The sequence below is a fragment of the Thermobia domestica genome, chromosome 3 (assembly GCF_964235325.1).
Source record: "Thermobia domestica chromosome 3, izTheDome1.hap1.1, whole genome shotgun sequence".
NCBI lineage: Eukaryota > Metazoa > Arthropoda > Insecta > Zygentoma > Lepismatidae > Thermobia > Thermobia domestica.
Genome location: NC_137456.1, coordinates 335,718,239 through 335,737,418, shown reverse-complemented (window position 1 = coordinate 335,737,418; position 19,180 = coordinate 335,718,239). Strand labels below are relative to the sequence as shown.

The window sequence follows — 19,180 nt, the reverse complement described above, 5'->3', positions numbered from 1 at the left end:
TTAAGGTTGACTCATATGTGGATCTTTAATTTCATCCCAAACTAATTTTATTCCCCCAGTAGCACGCCGACGTGGGACCCATATTTGTGCGACATCGGCCAATGTCGGCGTCGTGGATCTAAACTGGCCCACAATAACCCACCAAGTTCCCATATGGGTCCCACATGGGAACTTGGTGGGCTTGCCGAGGTTGATTTACTGATATGGGTCCCACGTGGGAACTTGGTGGGCTTGCCGATGTTGATTTACCGATATAGGTCCCACGTGGGATATAAATAGGCTTGCCCACCAAAAAGAAAAAAGCATGGAAACATTTCCTTTTTACAATGAATAAATTTGAAACACATGAAATTAACATTTTGATGGTTCTGTGGCAATTATTTGAAAAAGTAATTTTTCGATTCGGCCTCGATCTATGTCGAATCGATGTCGATCGTAGTACGCAGATTGTTTGTCAACTGTTCACAGTTTTAAAACCATAACACCGTATGGCGCCACAAGCGGTGCGAAGCGAGGGAAAAGCAGGAAATATACTTATGACTGTTGTTTGTTTTGGTTTTACCATCAATTCGACGAAATCGTATTTATTATTGAAGGTGAGTATTAAAATTATTTTTCTTCCATTAATAGAATGCATATTTTATCTTTGATTTGCATGAACGATGTCGACTATAGAAAAAGAGATCCACATAAACTGTTCCAAATAAATTTTGGCTAGTTTATAGTCCGCGCTCGATGCAAGAAATCTGGTACTGGTTTTGTTGTTACAGGTGCAAACATGTGTAGATATCACTATACTTAGTCGTGAATAATTTTGATTTATGGTCTTCAAGCATAGGAGGAGGCTCAGGCCGAGACGGCCAAACATTGGAACAAGTTTATTTACTACTTTAAAAAAATGCGTTAAAAAGTACTTTAAATTGACAGATTATGACAAATGGAGGTACTATCGAGCTATTGACTACCGAATTGGCACATTTTCGCATAGTTTCAGGTTAGGTTAAGATCAGCAAGATTTTACTTTGTATAAAACAGTGGTAGATGCACACGCATCACAACTGATTTGTGTTAAGTACAAGGGACACAGTGTTGATAAATATAACTTGTAACTCCATTTTAAGTAAGTTAATTTACTATTTTGCTCCTTGTACTTAATAAACTTTAGGTGAGCGCATACTTTAGCTGTTCTGCGCAACGTAAGATCTTGAATCCAGCTGTTGGTGTAGGGGAAGAGCATCCGCCTGTCACGCAGCACTTTGGCAGTTCGAGCGTGGGTTGGAATCCCGCGCAGGCCTGACTGAGGCTTTCCTCCGCCCCACAATGAGAATGCCGGGATAGTACGTTCTTTGAAAGGCCAGGGCCACATCCTGTCCAAATCCTAGTTTTACCTGAAGGATCGATCCCTTCTTTTTGTCCTTCCCATGAGTAAATAAATAATCAAAATAAGGTCTTGCCGGTTAGGTCATGTTAGGTTAGTTTCTGTCTGCCACTACGTTGGTTTGCCTGTAACCGCCATTTGAAAACTAGAATTGGCCATGAAAATACAGATTCACACGTAGGTTACTTAGCCTGTGATTGTCACTTAGAAACTAGAATTGCCCCCCCCCCCAAAAAAAAGCTAGCTAGGTTGGTCAGATCTCTTTTGAAATAACTTACAGGCTGATGTGCCAGCCATGAAACAAGTTAAGGAAACAGTACAGTGAAATATTCTGATGTAGACCTATCTTTATTTCCATGCAACATTCGCTACCTTATTTTTTTCATGGTATTATGTTTCTGTTCATAAAGATATGTTTTTATGTATCTACACACAAGTACAAATATCTATCGTACTGGGGTAACTGGAAGTTCTGAGCAGTGACGTGTAAAACTTAGAAAAGTCATTGAATTTGATCTTGGCAAATAAGTGAGAACGTTGCCCTGGGAAAACTTGTTTGAATAGTAATTGAGTGTGAGTGAATTAAGTTAACGTTTTGAACAAGTTGTTGAGCTTCCAAGGACGGGACCTGGAGTTTCACGCGGGATACACCCCTTTTGAAGGGGGATTATACCCCCTTCTGTGCCCTCTGTGGATGAGTGGATAAGCTCGTCGTCTTGGAATCAAGGAGTCTCAGGTTCAATTGCCGGTTGGGGACACAAGAGTTGAGGATCCCTCGATAAACTGTAAGTCCCATTCTTAGGACGTCATCATCATCCCGTTGAAGACAAGCACCATGAGTTCACCTTGTCCAGAGACCTTCGAGTCAAAGACCTGGCTTCGTGCAGAGCACCGATCAGAACCATCTTACCCTTCCCCCTGGTCCGATTTTCTTCCGCGACCAGATTGACCTTTCGTTTCAGCCAATAAAAATACATTAAAGTTGCATTCGAATTCGTCACTGTTCATTTTTAGAGCACCCCCGTTTTCATTTTCTGGGCATCGTCACTTCGCTCGGCAGGGTTGGCTGGTTTAAACCAAGGCTTAAACCAGCTTTTTTTTTTTCAAAAAAACCAACTAGTTTAAACCAAAAAACGAAAAATGTTCGTAAAAGTGTAAGTGTTTGTAAAATCTTGATGAACACACATTTGTGGGTTATCACGTTTCACTCCCGTATATTATTCGTATTATATTCAGATCTAAATTCCCCATTCATTATTCAAAATGATTATGCTACAAAAGCAACTTTTTTTTGCATAAGTTTATAAATGTTTGTTTTGTGATTTTTTTTTTGTAGTTGGTATTATTGTTATGTAATTACAATCAAAGAAAAATTCTAAATATTGTTTCGTTTCAATGTTTACTATTGATAAATTACATCGAAATGCCGTACTTTGTGTGTGTGTGGGGGGATTACATACCCCACGAGAGGCATTTAGTGAAATGAGAAGTATCTTTGGTATCTATTTATGTATAAATGAGTCTGAGCCAAAGTGGACTCAAATAATTTGTATCTTTATCAGGGTTTGCCCAAGTGGGCTCAGCCCGAAAAAAGCCACCGGGTTTTTTCGGGTTGGACCCACCTGAAAAAACCCACCTGGGGTTTTGAGCTTTTTCTTAATATATTACTGATACAACCAAGATGATCACATTGAAAGTGATTTTTATCAGATTTTGAACTTTCCTTGGGCGAATTGAATGCTTTCCCGTTAAGGTATACAACATTCAACATAAGACCTTTATCAAGTTCTGAATGCACTGAATGAATAAAAAACCCTTACCTTGGCTTGAGATAATTAAGTAACAAATTAATGTATGGATTATACTTATAGCCTATTTGAAGGAAGAAAAAAAGCAATTTCATATTTTAGAAAATACTTTCCGTGAATCGTTTGCTCGCCAACTCGGCGACGCCGAGGAACGTTGTCCCTTATACGTTTGACGCGTTTAAAGCCATAGATGCCGGTACTACCAGTAAACATGTAGTGCATTAGTAAAACTATTATTATTATTTCTTACCTTTGATGGTAACACAAGTATTCTTCAATAAAATTTAGTTTTCCAACAACAACAGTTTAGTGCAGTTATTTGTAGGTACTCTTCAAATAAGCATTCTGTAGAATCAACACCAACAAAAGCGTAAAAATTCGTCAAATTTAAGAAACTCGATGCTCAGAGTTCCGAAAACTACGTACCCCTTACTATTTTAAGTGCTGAATTCGAACTTTCGTACTAGTGGAATTTTCGATGTACAGTAAAGGGAGCTGCATTTTCGAGGGAGGAGGAAAAAAAAAACGTCCCGAAAGAAGTTCACGGGAAATTCCTCCAATTGAACGCACAAAGCATCGGAACTGAATACCTCAACAATATAACTATTTATTTTATGGTGTAAGATATTTAATTTCCTTTAAGACATTCTGAAACATCCTAACTATATATAAAACTACATGAGCTGATGTAAATTATTGAGCACTTCCTGTAGGGCTACAATGATTAAATTTGGCATGATGGTAGCTTTCTGGGACTAACGGTCAGAAAAATTGCCAAAAGTGAATATTTTTAATTTTTAAGGGTTCTAAAGATGGGATGAAAAGTTTCCCCATGTTATTTAAATGGGCCTTTTTTGGACCTATAATCTCATGTTTTGGGTACTTAGAATTGGAATAAAAACTTGAAATTCGGTATGCTTGTACGTTTTCTTAGCAGAACCTAAGTAAATCAGTAAAAATTTAAAAATCCAACTTTAGAGTGGTTTTATAGGGAACTGAAATATCCTTCCCATGTTTTTTATATGGAACACATTTTACACCCCCAAATTATTGAGCACTTCCTGTAGGGCTACAATGGTTAAATTTGACATGATTGTAGCTTTTCGGGACAAACCCACAGGAAAATTGCCAAAAGTGAATATTTTTTAATTTTGAGGGGGTCTAAAGAGTGGATGAAGAATTTCCCAATGTTATTTAAACGGGCCTTTAAAAAAAACATAATCTCATTTTTTAGGTACCGGTACTTAGAATTGGAATAAAATCTTTAAATTCGGTATGCTTCTACGTTTTTGTAAGCGTTACCTAAGTGAAAAATCAGAAATAAAAATTTCCAACCGTAGAGTGGTTTTATGGGGAACTGAAAAATCTTTCCCATGTTATTTATATGGGACGTCTTCTACACCCCAAAATGTTTAGGCCCTTCCGGCATGATTATAGCATTCCAGGACTAACCGACAGGAAAATAGCCAAAAGTGAATATTTTTAATATTTTTAGGGGTCTAACGGGTGATGAAGAAATTCCCTTGTTATTTAAATGGGAGTTTTCTTGGGATACAAAATCTTATCTTTTAAATAGTTGAAATAGGGAAAGAAATGCAGCTAGCCAAAAGCTAGTTTATTTTATAAAATATGGATTATATCTTTCTTAATGGTCCTAAATTAATTTTCTGGAAAGATCCTTCTTGCAACAAGTGCTCGTGACATTCCTGTAATTGAACGCACAAGGTATTGAAAGTTAACTTCAACAATAAAAATCATTTATTTTACGCTGTTAAATTAATATATTTGGTGTTCATATTTGGCAAACGTTACTGAGGCTTCTGGGATGATTCAATCTGCATTTGTTCGTTCGTCTGCTTGTACCACACATATTGCAGGGAATCACTTCTGATCTTTTAAGTGTAAATTTTTAGAGTACAAGCACGATACACACTAAATTTCCTGTGTAGATTTAGGTGGCATACCAACGTAAAATTTCAAAATGGAGTCAATTTATTTTCTTCAAAATAGCGGGTATGCACGCTACAAAGCGCAATTTTCGGTCTTTTAAGTCGAAATTTTTAGAGTAGAAGCACGAGGTACTTTGAATTAGCTGTATATATTTTGGCGATGATCCAACGTAAAATTTCAAAATGGCGGCCATTTTTTTCAAAACAGCAGTAAATAGAAAATTGTTGCAAGTTGTGACAATGATAATCTTGAAATATAAATCATATTTTAACACTTTTACCCCAAAGACATTGAAATATTTTGATAAAACCCAAGTAAACCTGAAAAAAAACAATAAAACCGGAAAAAACCCATATGGGCCATGGTGGGTTGGGCTTTTTCAGAAAATCCCTGGTTTTTTCAAACCCTGATCTTTATTTACTTTTCTTACTGATATGCAAATTAAGTCGTCGTATTTCTTTAATTTGGACCAATAAAAGTCGTTGTTAACTAACTGGAACTAAATCAGATCTTCTGTACTCCGTAGTACTTTGAAATTGTCCATATTTAATTCTGTATAATGGTTTCACTTGTGCAACTGTTTATCTTTTTGTCCTTCTGAAATGATTCTTGACAGTTATATTAAGAAGCATGTAAAGATCAGTACAAAGTATTTTTATCAGGGTTCCTTCGTGAGTGAGTCGGCAGACGTATCGCATTTGTGGCCAATTAGTCCTGGTTCCGAGTTCAAATGGAGGACAATTTATCTCGGATGTAACTCGAGAAGCAGTTTTTATTCCGCTTTAAGCTTATGTGACCCCTTCTAGCATAACCCGGCTGTTGCATAATAACATCAAGGCGAAACAAACATATTTCTGTCCATATATGATATGAATATATAGAGCAAATTATTTAAATCAAAAAATCGTGGTTTAAACAAAAAAAAAACTTTTTTTTCAATAAAAAACATGGTTTTTGCCAACCCTGTCGCTCGGCCAATAAAGGTCTTAAAGGACAGTGAACATTAATGAGAACTGCACTTTGACGTTAACTACATGTCAACTGAACACCCGACCTTGGTCATAAATTGTAGGTTTTCTTTGTTCAAGTCTCCTGAGTAAGTACAGTAAATAGCATATGGCATTTTGTGTGCGTGATCAAGGATTCGAGTTCTATTTTTTTGGGGGGGGGGTCAGTTTGGACGCGGTTATGATTTCACTGCAGCAAGAGCTATATACCCGTCACTAGATGCTCAGTTAAACCACATTTTAACTTTTTTTTAGGCTTGCGTCGCATTTATTTCCCTATGTCATTAATTTATGTTCTAATGATAGTAATTAGTATAAAGAATTTCGTCTTTACGGTCGACTATGTCTTACGTAATGTTTTATCTTTCGTCTTTAGGATCCATTATGTCGGGTAACAGATCGTCGTTATCTAAAACTCTTAAAAGGAGGACAAAACGTCTGTTAAATGAACTTGTGATAGAGGAAAAAGTACGTAGGATAATTAATGCACCTGTTGTTACCCGTGTTCCAGTAGACGAAAATGTGTGTGTGCATTCAATCCATGAAACCAACGTTGATGATTGTTTAACTGAAAAACAGGACGGTATTGATGGTTTAATGTGTGTGTGCGGTGATTACGAGTATGTCGCTCAAGGGTTTCAACAGGGCACCGACGAATCTCAGTCTTTAGATGATGAGGATTGGGGTTCCAGTGAAAGTGACAAAGAGAATGAAACGCATGGTGCAGGTCGACAGTGTAACTCGAATGTAGAGGGTGAAACATTGTCTTTCGCAAATATTCTGAAGGACTGGGCATTAAAGTATAACATTAAGATAAATGCTTTGAGTGAACTGATGAGCATTTTGAAAAGAGAAAAGTTTCCTGATTTACCATTAGATGGCAGGACATTGTTAAAAACAGCAAGGAGAACGCAATTCGGTGATTATCATACTGAAGTACAAACCTCACAGATGTGCTACTTTGGCATTGTTAATGCCTTAAACAAATTTAATTTAAGAGAATTATGTAGAGGAACTTCTGTTGAACTTAAAGTTAATATTGATGGACTATCGATATCTAGAAGTTCAAATGCACAATTTTGGCCAATCTTAGGCCAGTTGGTGAGTGACAAAAATGTTTCGCCATTTATGATTGCCTGCTTTTATGGGCATGAAAAACCGAAGTCACTAGAACAATATTTGCGACCTTTTGTCGAAGAAGTATGCCTCTTGCAGAGGGAGGGATTTGTTCATTCTTCTGGCGAGAGATATAGTTTTCAAATACTTATGATCGTATGTGATGCACCTGCCAGAGCCTTTGTAAAGAATATTAAAAGTCATAATGCCTATTATGGTTGTGAGAGATGCACTCAGAAAGGTAAGATGGTGAACTCTCGAGTTGTTTACCTAGAGATGAATGCAGAGAAGAGGACAGATGTAACGTTTGCAGAGGGAATAGATGAAAATCATCACAAAGGTCCAAGTCCATTAATCGGTTTAAATATAGGCCTAGTAAGTCGCATGCCACTTGACTACATGCATCTCGTTTGTCTTGGTGTTATGCGGAAGTTAATTATGTTGTGGACAAGAACAGGGGCCAAGAGAGTGCGAATCGGAGGACACCAAATAGCTTTCATATCAGAAAAGCTTAAAGTTATGAAGGATCACATGCCAAGAGAGTTCAGTAGGAGGCCTCGTTCATTGAAAGATATTGATAGATTTAAAGCGTCAGAGTTCAGGCAAATAATTTTATATACCGGGGTTGTAATTTTTCAAGATGTGCTGCCTGAGCAGTTGTTTCATCATTTTCTGTTACTACATGTTGGAATTTCCATTTTGTGCAATGCACAACTGGTAAGCAAAGAAGAATATTTATCATACGCTAGGTCACTTCTAAAACTGTTTGTTCAAAGAATGGTAGCTCTTTATGGAGAAGATTGTGCAGTATATAATGTTCATTCATTAATTCATATCGTAGATGACGTACAGACATTTGGAACGTTAGACAATTTTAGCTGCTTTCCATTTGAGTCATTTTTGTACCAAGTGAAGAGAATGTTAAGAACACCAAACAAACCATTATCGCAGATCTACAGACGGTTATCTGAAATAGAACACGAGAAGCAGAAAAATGTAAAATTAGCTTTGAATAAACCGTATAGCGGAGGACCATGTTTAGGTGTTGTGGGTGAAGAATATAAAGCAGTGAGTTATAGTGGGTTCACCATTGATATCTCTGTTGATAAGGACAGTTTTGTTCAATTCACTACAGGAAAAATAGGCAAAGTTATTAATATTATTGAGACAAATAGTTCGAATGATCACCCATCCATTTGGTTGATTTATTTGGATGTTCCGATAGAAGGTGACTATTATTCCTTCCCATGCAGTTCGCAGTTGGTATTTGTTTATAAGTGCGGCAAAATGTCGAATAAGATATCCCGTGCTTCCCTTACCTCAGTGACATCAAAATGTATTGTGTGTTTGGAAAAGAAATACGCTGCAGTGCTTTCTCATTCAGTGTTGTGATTTTTTTTAAAGAGCATATCTGTAGACAGAATCAACATGACCTCAGGAAGAAAAAAAGTTTTGCGTAGCAGCTTTCACTGACGAGGACGGAGCATTAGAAGTTATACCTAGTAAATGGCTTAAAAACGAAAATGAATGCCTTTGGCCTAAAACATCATCCGTTAGGCGTATTCAAAATTTGATCAGGGACTGTAAGGAGCCATCTGCGGATTGGACAGTTGTGAACATAAAAATCTATGGACAATCCAGTGAGTACTATTTGTATTTTCTTTTTATCTGTCTCGTTGTGTTTTTGAGTATTTATACCTCAATTTTGAGTCAAAATGTAATATTATTTCACTATTTTCTGCATTAAAATGCAAGATCTGTGATACGGAGCAGCCGTGATTCAATTGGTAGCGCGTTATCTTAGTATTTGGTAGGTCGTAGATTTCAGCCCGGTGGCTGGTCATCCTGATTAGACACCATGTCCGCATTCTGGAAAATCAGGGAAACAAGAGATAAACATAAATGCCAGGGAAATTGCAAGAGGTTGTTTCGGATTACGTTTGCTCCTGTTTTATTCATTTATAACGGTTACTAACGGTGAACTGACCTGTTCGACGCTCCAGCGCTATAGGTCGAAATTTGTGAGGATATTTTCGTCAAAACAAGGAAAAGTTTAAAGGTTTAATTCCATTGTAATTTGTATACTTGTGACTACAGTTCGAGAAGCTTAGTTGGTAAATAAAACTCATATAAAGTAAGCTTGTTTAAATTCATAGCTTCCTGTCACCAGTTGTTTCGTGACAAACATGCTTTAAAAATGTCTTCCATTTTAATACATTGCTGCAATACAGTCTTATTGAAGAAAAAAGAAAAAACGGTGTCCTCTTTACATTACAAGTTGGTATGAGGTATGAGTTGATATATATTTGTATGACCTAAAATGAACTTTTTATGTTAGGACCTTATATACTAAATTAGCTTTTAAAATCCATGACGTTTCTTGTAGGATTCTTAAAGTGTTTTGAAATAACGTTAAATAAAGTAAATAGTATATGGAAGAAAATAAAGAAGTCAGGGAAAAGTAGCAGCTCCAGTCAGGGAAATAAGAAGAATTTTTTCTTTTTGTGTGTTTGTGTGTGTGTGTGTGTGTGTGTGTGTGTGTGTGTGTGTGTGTTTGTGTCTAACTATGCTAGAGACTTTTCCGGGATCTTATACTCAGTCAAATCAGGCAAATGCTGAATATAGTACTTTAAAGACAAGGTCTGTATAACTCTCTCCAAATCCAGCCTTGCACTATCTTATCGTGAGCAGAAAATGTCAAAGGTACGTTAAATAAAGTTAAAAAATAAATAAATAAAATAAAAATGCTAGTATTCTTAGGCCTTCTATTCTTAGTTCTGTTACAGGCTTTCTTACTCTCGAATTTCAGTCGTGAATAACTTTACATAAACAAGAGTATTTAGTTCGTAAACAGATTTGTTTTATTTGGGATATTCTAATATTTATTGTTTTACAGTTAGCAAAGAAATCACAACTGAGGGTATCCATAACCATGTTGCTTTCTTTCGTGTATGGTTTTCATGCCAAGAATAATTTCGCAGCTACTTTCCCTTATCAGTAACTGTAGAATATATGCATTTTTTAACATTTCAGATTCATTTCAAAAAGCTGCAGCAAAGGCTGACAAAGCTTTACTGACTTCAAACGTTAGTAGTGATTCTTCTGACGAAGAAATTTATTCAAGAAGATGTCGCAGAAAGCCACAAAGATATTTGTCTGAAGAGGACAATGATGACTCATATCCAGAAACTAAGAGAAGACCATATGAAACTTTTAACGAATGTAGTGTTCCAAGTCCCCCAGCACCTATTCGGAAAGGTAATTATGCTAAATATATTTTATATTCATAATTTCGTTCAAGAACACTGCTTGTCTCCTCATATATATCTCTCTTGATAGTAATTTCAAAGCAAATTAAAAGTTTAGCTCGTAGCTGATTTGTTTCATAGGACTATGTATTGAATCGCGTTTAAAATATATATATTTTTTTAAATGTGTGAAAGTTAAAATTATCAAGATTTCGTGGGCGATTCTTTATTGCCAGGGAGTTCACCTTCTTTCGCAGTGTTTGTTTCAGAAAAAAATGTTCCGGGGGTTACTCTTAGTATTCGGAGGGGCTGAAACCATATATTTCCCTCTGCTGGTTCTATTCCAGTACGTTTTAACCATTTCGTCCGGGGGGGGGGGGGAAACAGGCCTGAAAGAAACAGTGTTCTTTCGTATTCTATGCCAGTGCAGACGTTACTTAAATGTGAAACTATATACTATTTTGGAGAAAGTTTATTGCTACTTCGTCTGAAAAACATTCAAAAGTAAGGCTGGCTGAAATAGTAGACAGATAGAAGTAACCTACAATGTTTTATGAACCTGTTGGAAACAATTTATTCGTTAGATGTACAGAGTAGTTGTTGTAATGTGTACAACAAGCTTGGAGTGAGAAGCCCTAACAACTAAAAATAAGATGTCTAGTTTGTTTATTTTTATAAACAAGTTTTTCAATTTGGAGTCCAAAATTGGCTACTTGCTATGTTCAAGCAAGTCTTACGTAACAAATCATTCAGACTCAGATCTAGTCTCAAGTAATTTATTTCTATGAAAGGCTTGCTAGTTGTTTTTCTTCTTTTTTTAACGAGGTTGTTAATACTTTCGCCTTTTATCGGATAAATGCTATCTTCTCATGATTGTTAACTACAGAAAAACCGGGCTCGTAATGCAAACTGTGTCGTTAAATTGGCTCTATTATGAGTATACATCAATAAATAAATAAATGAAAAAATAACGTACACATTAAATATTCATTTAATTATGATATGGAGTCTATTTAGGACAAGATCAAACAAGCAGATAAACAGCGTTAGTATCTTTTAACGTTGTGAGTTAATGTAATCAGTGTATGATTTCTGCGATTTCCGGAGAGGGGGATGAATTCATCAATAGCTCAAAAAAGTGGGGTTTATTTCCACCATATCCAAGGTTGAGAGGTATTTCGAGAAACAGAGAGGAGAAAGTTCCAGCCATCCCCCTACAGATAGAATACTCGATGTAATCATTGTAACATTTTAAACATGCTTTTAAAACCATAAGTTGTCACCTGCTTATTGTGTACCTAACAGTCTAGTAAAAACTGGATGTTTGTATAATTTCATCACTTGCTTTCAGAGTCGCTTGGAGTATCTATAGGAGGAATTGCGGAGGTAAACGTATCATCTATGGTGCACAATTCAAACGGAGGTTGCTCGTCTGCATCACATCGTAAAAGTCCAAATGGACCTTTACCATCCCACTCCCAAATCCAAACTCCATGCAGAATGTCAGCGTTGTCAGTTGCCACTACTTCATGTGCAGATACAGACAGTACCTTCACATCAGCTCGTTTAGGAATTGGCAGTAGTAAGTATCCAAAGATTAAACTGTATTGCTAAGCTTACTTACGTGTGTCGTCATTATTAAATAACCAAACAAAATGAAGACTATATTGCTTCTTTAGAGACATTTTGAACCCTGCTAGCTCGAGAGTGTGGCAGCACGTAGTCAATGCATCGATATTCTCCGACCACTTAGTGTGGCCGCCTTGACCTAGTAGTCTCCGAGATTATCACCAATTTTTGTTAATGAAAAACGAAATTATGGTAAAACTTATGCTTGGAAATTGAAATTGTTATGTTCCAAGCCGTGCGAAGGAAGGGGGGGTCCGAACCCTTCTCTTCCTCAAAAATAGATTTTTGTGTAACTAATATAAATTTCGTACTAATTACATTTTAAAACATATATATCATACTAAGATTTACTTTTTACAGTGAAACCTTTAGTGTTTAAGATCTCCGAAAGTATTTCTAGATCCGGCGTTCCTTTCGTAATGGAAGTACTTCTTGGCTTTAAAATTCAGAACATATAATCTGTAATTCTAGTTTTATCACATTTTGTTTTGCAGCGCATCCTGTTGGAATGGTTGCTTTGGAACTATTCTGTTCCATATTAGAGGAGGCTTGTGGGCAAGCGTATGTTAGGAGCGATTAAACTCCCAACCTTTTGAATGCTAAACCGACGGGTTGACGATATAAAGTTTGTACCATGAAACAGAAAAATTTATATTTTTGTACAAAACATCGTCTTGTTAGTCATTTGTTTTTTCTTACTGCCTGTGCGCAGGTAGCAGACAAAATTGGCAGGTAGCAGACAAGTCGACACACCGATATGCCCTCTCGTGGCGCTTCTGGTTTCTTCGCTTGCTTACCAACACACACTTAAGTTTTTATTGTTGCTCTGGCTGAGATTCAAACGAACCCAAATTAGGCAAATTCCGTTCAGGTGTCATAATTGCCACACCACAGAGACGCGATCAACGTTCTTTGAATGTTAAGCATTCCTCGCACCCCATTTGAAACCGTTACTCTGCTAGTATCGATATTTAGACATTGTTCCATATACGGAGGTTCTGCAGAGAAACATTGGAGCATATCATTCTTATACTACATTAATTTGAAAGTTGAAATATCAAATGTAACTGCATTCTCTCGCAACAGGAGTTTTTGCAGTAACCTTTCTCAGCAGAAGACGGTAGAATGCCTAGATATTGACACGAGCAGGCTATTTTATTCCATTAGGACACTTGAAATGCTCTACAGACATATAAAATTGACCCGAATGTGGTGTAATGATTAGGAAAGCCCTCAAACAGCAATTAGTAATTTTCTTGCAATAGACTTTAAAAAAAATAAAAAATAAAAATAAAACTGCTTATGCATTAATTATGAAGCTTTATCAATATGTGATTTAAAATTCATCCCGTATGTTGCTGTGGGTATCGAATTCAGGGTCAATATGAGATATGTGCCGGTCAGAACCTAGATGACTTTTGTTAATGGTAGTTGCGGCACACACGATCTTAAGGTAGAATAAAAAATATTTCAAACAATGTGTACCATTGCCTCCTTGGTCTTGTATTAATTTAGTATTTTTTTCTTTCTTTTGATATTTCAGCCGTTGAAAAAATATTCCAGTTACTGCAGAGAATCCAGCTAGATATGAAACATCTCAAATGTAAAGTTGATAAAATGGAAGCCAAAATATATGAGCTGCACCAAGTTCCCTGTAGTGGTAAAGAAGCTTTGCAATCTATAGAAAATGCAAACCTGCTAGCTGACAAGCTCCCTTTACGCAGTTTGTCTGTGGTTCATAATTTAGAAGAAGATTTAAGACAGAGAGATGGCTTCAAAATTGGTGAGTGGTATTCTTAAGTTCGTATTGACACGAAGTATTTGTAAATATCCTTCAGGTATTGTTTAAAAAGAAAACTTTTATTCTTTAAAAATAGATCTCGTGTGGCCAGATGCTTTTTCGGATGTACAGGTTGTTAAATTAATGCGTACCAAACAATGTAGGGGTGGGTACCTGACATGGAAACAAGAATATGCTTTGTGACATGTGCATACCGATCAATAGGTTGGGAGATGCAGGCCGTCGAAAGCGTGGGAAAATAAATTTCAGAAGCCTAAAATTCAAACACTGTCCAACCAACGTAGAGAGTGCAGCTTCATATCTCATAAAGGAAGTCGTTGGTGTTCTATTGCAAAAATGCATGTTTCAAAATTCAGCAATGCATACAAAATTAATTTTACAAGGTGATGGTAAGCCAACAATGACTTACACTTCGGCTTTTCGGTGCCTTTGAAGAGTCCTTTCGCACGCAATGCACATTCTTTTAACATACATTTTTATATAGAACAGGTATGACTTCTTTTATGAGATATGTCATGAGCCTATAATATATTGCTGCGTACATGTACACTCATGTCCAAAATAATTGTCGCATATCTATAACTGTCTTCTTGTAAGAATATAATTTGATAATGATTTTGCAGGGTACTTTTAATACTATGTGTATAATCGGAAAACGTATATTTGAGGTAAACGAAAATTAGAATGAGTAAAACAAAATGTTGCTAAATGGACAAGAAAGTTTTATTTTCGTTTTATTGTTCTTATTTAATGCTCTTTTGACATGAAGTTTGCCACATACATGTCTTTGCCGATTATACACATACTAGCATTATAAGAAATACCGGGCGAATGCGTTATCAAATTATATTCCTACAACAACATTTATAGACATGCGACAATAATTTTGGACATGAGTGTACATCAGCCAAACTGGATTGGAGATGACGTATTTTTTATTTTTATGTATTTTATTTATTTTTTAATCTAAAGCTGATTGTGACGTATTCTTAATAATGCAGTTTCAAATAAAATAAAATCGAATCAACTATTTCTCTAGCGTTAGCAGTTTGGACTGTGAATTCTTAGGACTTATAATTTAGGTGTCCATATTGGATCTTAAATACTACTACTACTACTACCAATAATAATGCAATCCAATACTAGTTCGAAAATCTTGCTTTCACTGTATAGCACCTTCGTGTTTCAACAACAAAATCATAAGGTAGGATGGTTTACGGTTTCCTCGTGTCGTAGACATGTCTACAGTTATGCCTTGTTTGGCAATACCGGTACCATCTTCTACAACCTTTCCAACCATCCGCGGGTTCTCATAAAAATTAAGTGTTTAAGGGCAACTTCCACAGGTGCATGGATTCTCCAAGCCTTCGCTTTGCAAATAATTGAGAAGTCCCTTCACCTTTCGGGAATTCGGGAAGTCCTGGATACTTTCTTTGAAGTTCTCTAGCACCCATCTCCACCTTGGTAAGCGGAATCAGTGACTATGATGATGTCACGGTTTTGCAGGAAGCGAACTTGTAAGACAAACGGGCAATACGATCTCAGCAATTCTCGATCTCAGCATGTCGACGTACGACATGGTTATACAATGATTTAAATCAGCCTGTTCCTGTGCATTTGATTACGATTAGGGATCGAACGACACTGACAGAAGAATTATTTTTTAAAAAAATCTACAGTATAAACTTAACGTACTACTCGTATAAGCAACATAACGTAGGCAAAATGTCTTTCTGTTTAATAATGAGCTAATACAGTGTTTTTTTTTCCTATGGTATTATGTTCGGACAAAATACTCTTTCTCTTCGAAATTAACAACTTGCAGCAAGGCAAACAGACAAAGATTAAATAAACTTTTGCTGAAAATGGATACTAAACTAAATGCATGTCGAAAACAAATAAATGGAGACATTTGCGTTCAATTATCACATCCAACAATGCGCGGTACATTAACGATCCTGCCTATTATTGCTTGAAATTCAAGAAAATAACAAAGTTTTATTTCAGGCTGTCCGTTAGTTGGAAGTTCTACATAGACGCTGGGGAATAGTTTTCAGTATCCGCGTCCGTTATTGAGAATGTCAGCTATTCAGAAGTAATTTTCACATTCCACCCAATGTATTTCTGCCAGGAAATTGAAAACTGTCCGTTATTTTGAGATGTCCGTTAGAAGTTTTACTGTAAATATAATTTCTATGCGTCGTACAAAAGTCTAATGAAGTCGAAACAACACATTTATCCTTCGATTTTTGTCGTGCGACGAATATGGAATGGTTTAAACAGGTAGTAAAGTGACCTCACTTCAAGATATGTGCACTAGATTCACGCCACGATGTAGTTCGGGGCCCCTAATAATTTTAGGTCCTAACATTCTGCCGTTTACGGATGAGACTGAGGAAAAGCCCCATTCGCGATGGTGTCGCTGATTCGCCTGTGTAGGATCTGAGTTCCTAAAGAATTTTGTTATATATATATACTAGAGTCTAATTTCATCTTTCGGATGTATGGCGTTTTTTAGTATATATTTTTAGGAATCTTGGAGGGGGATTACTACCAGTGAAATCCTTTGTTTAGGTGCCATTCTCGCATTATCCTAGTAAAAGTAAAGCTTGCGGTAATATCTCCCAAACAATACCAGAGTTACGAGGACAAGTTCCTCTTCGGATCGAATCGAATTCCTTAACAATATGTAGTAAGGGAATTGGAAGTGTTATTGTTCGTTGTGATCATTTTACTACAGGAATATGAAAAAAAATTTGAATCACCATCAGAGTAAAAGGTCATTCTAGAGGACAAAACATAATTCAATAATACGTTAGATACTCTCCTTTCATATGGATCCGTATCTGCTATGCTATACGCGTTCCTTGTCATATTCATTCATCAGTTTCTATTACTGCAGTTCGTGTTTGGAGATTTTTTTTCTGTCATATATCGAGGGTTCAGAGACCAATATGTGTTAATCTAGAAAAATGAAACTAAGAAAATTAGAGTTTTTTGGCATTTGTAGACATTTTAACGCATTGGTAACGCTGTTATTCGCAGGTAAATAAAATCATTGCTTTCCTTGTTTTTGCCTCTGAAAGAAGTTGTAATTTTCTGTTAATCGCACCGTGCAAGTAAATTTTTAATTTTTGACTTGAAACGAGTGGATATTCTGAGCCATCCACATATCGTTTTCCACTCCCTACTTCCTCTGTTTGACACCGAACGACAATGTCCTGTTAGATTAGCCTTTCGGGCACGTAATAATGCGCTCATGCGTACAATGGATGTTTTTTGTGCAATGTATAAAAGGTTTCTTTGTATTTTAGGAGAAAGTTATATTTTCGTTCGAATTTTATTTATGTAACTTCAAAATTAATCTGTTATTTCTCAATGATGACATTTGCTATTTAAATGTGTAGTCCCTTCTGGTGATACAGTATTATTGCATTGAGTTTTTACAATTTTTTCTTCTTCAGGAGCAGTACAACTCCGATTTCCTGATATACAAACTAGCGACATTGTCCGACGGATTGGGAAAGTCTTAAGTGGTTCGCGAGATTGGGATGGCTACAGATGTAATCGGAGAAGAGAACAGGCTCAAGACTTAGGGGAAGATGCACAGTCGTTTCGCGGGGAACCCGCAAGAGTCCAAGGACCACTTGAATTCACCTTGCAGAGTCACCCCGAAGGGAAAGCCGTGGGGTGATCGGTCCCGCGGCTAGTTGTGATCAACCCTCAGCAGCGTGTCTGATATAAACAAACTTATATGAACGAAATGTCTTATTGTAAATAAAATAGTAGACAATAATATGTTAAAGTACAAGAGAATTATAAACTTCATGAAAGTAACCGTTATTAATAGTTTTTTTTTTTTAATTTATCACAGTAACTTTCAGTTCGCTAATTTGCAGAAATATTTCCTAGTGATACATTTTTATAAGTTTTATGTTGTATTTTACTGCAAAGAACCTATCCAAATTAAAACTTTATAGTGGCATCCATATTTTACTGAATATAATGAGCTTTCCGAACTTCCGTGCTGTCTGTGTAAGTGTAAGGGATGAGTCCACACTACAGACCAGTGTGCGAATTAACGGATATTTTACAGTGGGATTTAAAAAAAAAAACTTTTGAGAAGTTAAAATTTATGGGAAACTAATAATTTACAGAAGAAAAGAACTTCCTAAATTTTCTCTAAATTATTTCAGGTTAAGTAGAAAGATAAATATTATCTGCATAGTTTCTTTGATTATATATTAGTTTCCCTAGTCGGGATGTGTAGCGGAAAAATTCGATGTTTGAAATAAATTTATTTACAGTGGCTTTCGTTGACGTAGAGTGTATATGATTTTTACGTGTTTAATTTTATTATACATATGATATATTGACATAAGGGTCAGGAAAATGGCCACTTATCAGTGAACCCTTTTTTGAATAAACTAAATAGTTTCCACACGTTGCGGAACAAGAGCTGGTTCCTTCTTCAGTGGAAGGAAACAATGATGTATATGAAGAGTACGCGTTAAGAACAGTGAAGGTCACATTTTGAATATGCTCAAAAAATATTTTCTCCACACCAAAAGATGCAAAATAGTTGGTGAAAATAGGGCGTAGTCCACTCGCGAATGTACACGTGAGCGAATTACGACGTGTTTTCACCATCTTAATTATACATTTTGGTACTGAGAAAGAATTTTCTGAGCATTTTAAAACGTGCCCTTCATAGTCCTTCCTGCGAACTCTTCATATGGAATGAAATAAAATGGTGAAGACAGTGTCAACGTTTGGTAACTATTAAGTTGATGCAAGAGAAGATTCACTCATTTTTTATGTTGTTTCTATATTAATGATAATAAGTTACGTGTTTAAAAGTATTTATTTCCATTCGTTAAGTTGGAAACAGCAAAACAATTGTACAATATATACCTCTATGCAATGAGTGAAGTTCACGAAAAAAAAAAGTTAGGGAATATGTTTTGTGTAAATTTTATTTTAATTATTTTAAAAAAATAAAAATGTGAATACTTCAATCTGAAAATGTTTTTATTATATACTGTTTTGTTTAGTCTAAATACTGCATCTCTGAAACACGCTAAATGTCCGACCGCCCTCTTGGATCCGCCATAGATAGAAGTGCGGCAAAACTACTTGCACCAGTGACATTTTGAAAAAATGTCTGATGTATCCGATGTCATTTTCTTCTATTTTCATTAGAAAAACATAACTTGAATCCAAAATGGTAGACAAGCATGTAG

The 19,180-nt window shown here is 36.1% G+C and overlaps 2 protein-coding genes across 2 annotated transcripts; both read left to right on the top strand.

The window, feature by feature from the left end:
• Positions 1–493: 493 nt before the first annotated feature.
• Positions 494–8,651, top strand: LOC145682330 (uncharacterized). The gene is made up of 2 exons (XM_081753905.1): positions 494–596; positions 6,520–8,651. Exon 2 carries the CDS (start codon positions 6,528–6,530, stop codon positions 8,649–8,651), a length of 2,124 nt encoding a protein of 707 aa, XP_081610031.1. The 5' UTR covers positions 494–596; positions 6,520–6,527.
• A 41-nt stretch (positions 8,652–8,692) lies between these two features.
• LOC145681238 (uncharacterized) lies at positions 8,693–18,584 on the top strand. Its single transcript, XM_081752787.1, has 5 exons — positions 8,693–8,899; positions 10,293–10,517; positions 11,859–12,089; positions 13,680–13,919; positions 17,402–18,584. Exons 3-5 carry the CDS (start codon positions 11,909–11,911, stop codon positions 17,629–17,631), a joined length of 651 nt encoding a protein of 216 aa, XP_081608913.1. The 5' UTR covers positions 8,693–8,899; positions 10,293–10,517; positions 11,859–11,908; the 3' UTR covers positions 17,632–18,584.
• Positions 18,585–19,180: the final 596 nt, after the last annotated feature.

What these genes read in the sequence shown, in the direction of transcription:
- LOC145681238 (XM_081752787.1), top strand. Translation starts at nt 11,909, where the DNA reads ATGGTGCACAATTCAAACGGAGGTTGCTCGTCTGCATCACATCGTAAA. An exon ending in TCGTTTAGGAATTGGCAGTA is followed by an intron (nt 12,090 to 13,679) that starts GTAAGTATCCAA and finishes TTGATATTTCAG; the next exon opens with CCGTTGAAAAAATATTCCAG. An exon ending in GAGAGATGGCTTCAAAATTG is followed by an intron (nt 13,920 to 17,401) that starts GTGAGTGGTATT and finishes TTTCTTCTTCAG; the next exon opens with GAGCAGTACAACTCCGATTT.
- LOC145682330 (XM_081753905.1), top strand. Translation starts at nt 6,528, where the DNA reads ATGTCGGGTAACAGATCGTCGTTATCTAAAACTCTTAAAAGGAGGACA.